General features: G+C 50.2%; 1 protein-coding gene across 1 annotated transcript in view; it reads right to left on the reverse strand.

Annotated features, from left to right (window-relative positions):
* Positions 1 to 5624, reverse strand: part of LOC108800878 (zinc finger protein 585A-like) — a 50570-nt gene that overhangs the window by 18270 nt on the left and 26676 nt on the right. Inside the window, exon 5 of the mRNA XM_018572862.1 lies at positions 3981 to 4382. Within this exon, the coding sequence (XP_018428364.1) occupies positions 3981 to 4382 (402 nt within the window). The remainder of the gene's footprint in view (positions 1 to 3980; positions 4383 to 5624) is intronic.

A 5624-nucleotide genomic window follows, 5' to 3' on the forward strand; every position in this document is an offset into this window, starting at 1 on the left:
AGAGGTCTAACCTGGTCCGTGAGAGAGGTCTGAAGAGGTCTAACCTGGTCTGTGAGAGAGGTCTGAAGAGGTCTAACCTGGTCTGTGAGAGAGGTCTGAAGAGGTCTAACCTGGTCTGTGAGAGAGGTCTGAAGAGGTCTAACCTGGTCCGTGAGAGAGGTCTAACCTGGTCTGTAGCAGAAGATAATTAGCTTGAGGTCAAAAGATACTTGCCAGCACCACGTTACTCCCCTGTCTCAGTGTTGGGTCAGCTTCTATGGTGCAAGTTTTCCCCTGAGTGTCATGGCCACATCCAGTCAGAGTGGCTTCTGGGTATTGACAGCTGCAGAGGTGGCTTTCTCCTTGTGCACCAACCAGGACAACCTGATTCCGTATCTTAGCCGCATACGTCTGGGCAGTCCTCTTGGTTCTCCATGTCTGCTGCTTGCCCTGACCCCTGGCTTGCTCTTGGTTCTCCATGTCTGCTGCTTGCCCTGACCTCTGACTTGCTCTTGGTTCTCCATGTCTTCTGCTTGCCCTGACCTCTGGCTTGTTTCTGGTTCTCCATGTCTGCCACTTGCCCTGACCTCTGACTTGTTCTTGGTTACCCATATCTGCTGCTTGCCCTGACCTCTGGCTTGTTCTAGGTTCTCCATGTCTGCCGCTTGCCCTGACCTCTGGCTTGTTCTAGGTTCTCCATGTCTGCCGCTTGCCACGACCTCCGACTTGTTTCTGGTTATGAGTCTGCTGCTTGCCCTGACCTTTGGCTTGTATTCTAGCTCTCCGTGTCCTCAGTCAATCCTGACCTCTGAACTGTTACCAACTGACCTATAGCGCTCCTCAGTTATCTGCAGCTCCCATCTGCCTCTGACTTAGTTCCTCTGTCTTCCCGACTTGTGGTCTGTGGTGGGGTGAACCAGGAATCAACATGTACCTAAGTCCCAAACCCTTCTAAGGGGGTCCATGGTGAGTACCGGCTGGTTCTGACCCCTGGCGGATCCTGCCTCACCTGGGATCATCCAAGTCCATTTGTGAGTCCTGATCCAGTTCCCACGTCTTATTCCTTCCAATGAGATCCTGATCCAGTCCCCACGTCTCGTTCGTTGCAATTAGATCCTGATCCAGTTCCCACGTCTTGTTTGTTCCAATGAGATCCTGATCCTGTCCCCACGTCTTGTTTGTTCCAGTGAGATCCTGATCCAGTCCCCACGTCTCATTCATTCAAATGAGATCCTGATCCAGTCCCCACGTCTCATTCATTCCAATGAGATCCTGATCCAGTCCCCACGTCTCATTCATTCCAATGAGATCCTGATCCAGTCCCCACGTCTCATTCATTCCAATGAGATCCTGATCCAGTCCCCACGTCTCATTCATTCCAATGAGATCCTGATCCAGTCCCCACGTCTCATTCATTCCAATGAGATCCTGATCCAGTCCCCACGTCTCATTCATTCCAATGAGATCCTGATCCAGTCCCCACGTCTCATTCATTCCAATGAGATCCTGATCCAGTCCCCACGTCTCATTCATTCCAATGAGATCCTGATCCAGTCCCCACGTCTCATTCATTCCAATGAGATCCTGATCCAGTCCCCACGTCTCATTCATTCCAATGAGATCCTGATCCAGTCCCCACGTCTCATTCATTCCAATGAGATCCTGATTCAGTCCCCACGTCTCATTCATTCCAATGAGATCCTGATCCAGTCCCCACGTCTCATTCATTCCAATGAGATCCTGATCCAGTCCCCACGTCTCATTCATTCCAATGAGATCCTGATCCAGTCCCCACGTCTCATTCATTCCAATGAGATCCTGATCCAGTCCCCACGTCTCATTCATTCCAATGAGATCCTGATCCAGTCCCCACGTCTCATTCATTCCAATGAGATCCTGATCCAGTCCCCACGTCTCATTCATTCCAATGAGATCCTGATCCAGTCCCCACGTCTCATTCATTCCAATGAGATCCTGATCCAGTCCCCACGTCTCATTCATTCCAATGAGATCCTGATTCAGTCCCCACGTCTCATTCATTCCAATGAGATCCTGATCCAGTCCCCACATCTCTTTCATTCCAATGAGATCCTGATCCAGTCCCCACGTCTCATTCATTCCAATGAGATCCTGATCCAGTCCCCACGTCTCATTCATTCCAATGAGATCCTGATTCAGTCCCCACGTCTCATTCATTCCAATGAGATCCTGATCCAGTCCCCACATCTCTTTCATTCCAATGAGATCCTGATCCAGTTCCCACGTCTTGTTTGTTCCAATGAGATCCTGATCCAGTTCCCACGTCTCGTTCGTTCCAATGAGATCCTGATCCAGTCCCCACGTCTTACCTCTTCCTGTGTGATCCATTGTAGTTTGTACTCCGAGTGTTGGCCTACACTTCCTGGCTTTTCTTGGCCATCACGGTGTATCTGGAGGGTCCGCTTTGGCGCACTCGGCAACCTGACTATACGGCTGAGCGGAGGGATATTTATGGACCCACCAATTTCTCGGCACATTAATAGTCCCGCCCACTATTTGAGGACTGTCTGCCACTCAATAATCACAATATTATTCACATACTTTATTATTATTATGCGCAGTGCTTTATATCATACAATTCAAGACAACAGGGATAGGAGGGCCCTGATCCTGGGAGCTTGCACTCTAAAAAGGGAGGAGCAAGTGATACCAAAGGTAATGACTGTGAAGGGGGTGATCTGATGGAGACAGTTCAGGTCTTAGGTGGAATAGACTTCAGGGATCACCTGAAGGCCGACCGAGCAGGCGATAGCCGGGGAGATTGGGGAGTTCCATAGGATGCGAGAGGCTCTGGAGAAGTCCTCTGGGGAGTCAAGCATGGGAGGAGGAGGAGCTTGGCAGCAGCACTCACGATGGACTGTGTAGAGGTCGGGAGTTGCAGTAGTCATAGCGAGAGATAACAAGGGAGTGGATGAGTGTCTGGGTGGTGATTGGTTATGAAGAGGCCATAGTCTGAAAATGTCGCAGAAGTGAAGGTGGCAAGACCTGGACGGTGATTGGATGTGAGGTCTGAAGGATGGGTCAGAGGGGAGGGACTGATAGTTGTACTATTGATCTTGATGGAAAAGGAAAATTGATCTCAATGGAAAAGTCAGGGAAGGGGGGGGGGGTTTGCGGCGAGGAACACAAGGTCAAGGGTGTTGCTGTGAGAGTCAGTAGGAGTGTGAGGTCCATTGTGTTGGGTCAAAAGAGGAGGTTGCGTTGAGAAGTCAAGAGGTGGCCGGGGGCATTCACGGGGATGTCAAAGTCACCACGAATGATGACAGAAAGTTGGGTAGCCAGGAAGAGAGGTCATGAAGGATACCGGTCCAGGAGGCCTATAAATCCCACCACTCCTCAGAGAAACGAGGGATACACGGAGCTTCACAAGAGGAGATGGATGAAGGAAAGTGCTTCATGGAGATAGAAAGATTCCGACTCCACCTCCCTTTTCCAACGAGTGCCTCTTCTGACCAACCTCCTTTGTTCTTTTTGGGGGCCAAAGTCTTCCACCTTATTGCCTACCGGGATCCAAATACAAGATCACCCAGAATCCCCGACTAGCAACCAGGAGCTCCCGTATCTTCATGGAGACAAACACTCCATGAGCTCTAAAACCGGTCTCCTGATCCCTGACAGGGTTTCTGGTCACCTCAAGGATGGGAGGTGGATCTCTCCCGTGGCATTTGTTCCCGTCTCATGATTCTCTGAAGGTTCTACACTGCAGGAAGGTCTCAACAACCATTGACAAGCCGTCCCTCCCACACCAGCAAATGATGCCAGAAAGAACTTTGTGATGTCTTTGGTGTGATCTGATTTTCTTTAGAAGCATTTCTTGAGATCAGACACGTGCCCAGCCATACTCATATCAAGATGTGCTTCTTCCCAGTGCGAGATCTCTGAGGCAAGATAGGATTTCTATAGAAGACATTTCCCACACATGAGACACTAATATGCCGAAAGGGTTGTGTGGGTTCTCTGATGTCTGGAAAGACAGGACTTCTGTGCAAAGCCTTTCCCACACTCAGGGCAGGTAAACGGCTTCTCCCCGGTGTGGCATCGCTGATGCCGGACAAGTTCCGATTTCCACAGAAACCATTTTCCACACTCCGCACAGGTGTGCGGATTCTCTCCCGTGTGAGATCTCCGATGTGTGACAAGTTCTGATTTCCGTGGATAACTTTTCCCGCACTCAGAGCAGGAATAGGGCTTTTCACACCTGTGAGATCTTTGATGTTTGGATAGCTGTGATCTCCACGAATAGCATTTCTCGCACTCAGGACAAGCATATGGTTTCTCCCCTGTGTGAGACCTCTGATGCATAGTGAGAGTAGATTTATATGCAAAGCCTTTCCCACACTCATAGCAGGCATATGGCTTCTCCCCTGAGTGGCATATCTGATGAACAGAAAGATGGGATTTCTGTGAAAAACATTTCCGGCACTCAGGACAGGAATACGGCTTCTCCCCCTGAATTCCGGCCCCATCCCCCACAGGACGAGGTTGCTCAGAGTCAGAGGGATTCCATGGTCTCTCCACACTGTGACGTCCACTATCCATAGCTGAGCTCATTGTCTCTTCTCCCGCACAATCTGCTGTGATGTCCTCATCTTCCATCTTACAACCTGGAGATAAAGTCAGACAATCCTTTGAGGGTTCCTCCATGGCGTGTCCTGGAAACATAGAGACACATGATGGAGAGATATGAGAGTGTTAGATGACTTCACTCAACATTCCATCTGGATCAGGAGGTCTGAGGGAGCGGATGTTCTATGAGGAGGTCCCAACCAGCCGGGACTCCTCCCCTCTTCAGTCAAAGGGCCTCCTCCCAGATCACTTCTACATTGACACAGCCTTGTCAGAAGAGGTGGAGCCAATGCAGACTGGGAGGAGCATGCTCTTCAACCAACCACAAGCCTAGGCACTGGGTCATGTGACCTCTGATCAACAAGAACTTCAAAGTTCAGACTTGAAGACCCTTCACCACAGAACAAGTGACCGTAGACCTAAGCTTCTGGTGATGAGCAGCACTGGAGGGGCTTGGAGAAGTATTTTCTCCAGGAAATATAACAGAAGAACATATAATGACCCACCTGTGCTGATCTCTGTAGGCGTGTCCTCCTCTATGGACGTCCTCATCATCCCGGCCTCCTCTATGGACGTCCTCATCATCCCGGCCTCCTCTATGGACGTCCTCGTCATCCCGGCCTCCTCCGTATATCGCTGATCATCCCTCACATACGTCTCTTCTACTTCTGATTTCACCTCAATTTTTATATCCGTCACATCCTCCCCCTAAACCAGGAAAATAAGAGAAAATATCTGTAATATAAAAGATTTAATGACGTGAGATCACCTAGAAGATATCTGATTCCATAATTGTCTCTATGAGCCACTTACATCTTCTAGAAGCTCCGCCCCACCTACCTGATCATGGTGGTGGATGGTGAGATCTTCCTGGGTGGGGTCCCGGGAATACAGGGGGCGGGGACATCTCTCTGGTGGGTTCCAGGGGCGGGGACATCTCTCATGGTGGGGGATGGTGAGATCTTCCTGGGTGGAGTCCCGGGAATACAGAGGGCGGAGACATCTCTCATGGTGGGGGACGGTGAGATCTCCCTGGGTGG

The sequence above is a fragment of the Nanorana parkeri genome, unplaced genomic scaffold (assembly GCF_000935625.1).
Source record: "Nanorana parkeri isolate BGI_ZX_2015 unplaced genomic scaffold, ASM93562v1 scaffold2148, whole genome shotgun sequence".
Lineage (NCBI taxonomy): Eukaryota > Metazoa > Chordata > Amphibia > Anura > Dicroglossidae > Nanorana > Nanorana parkeri.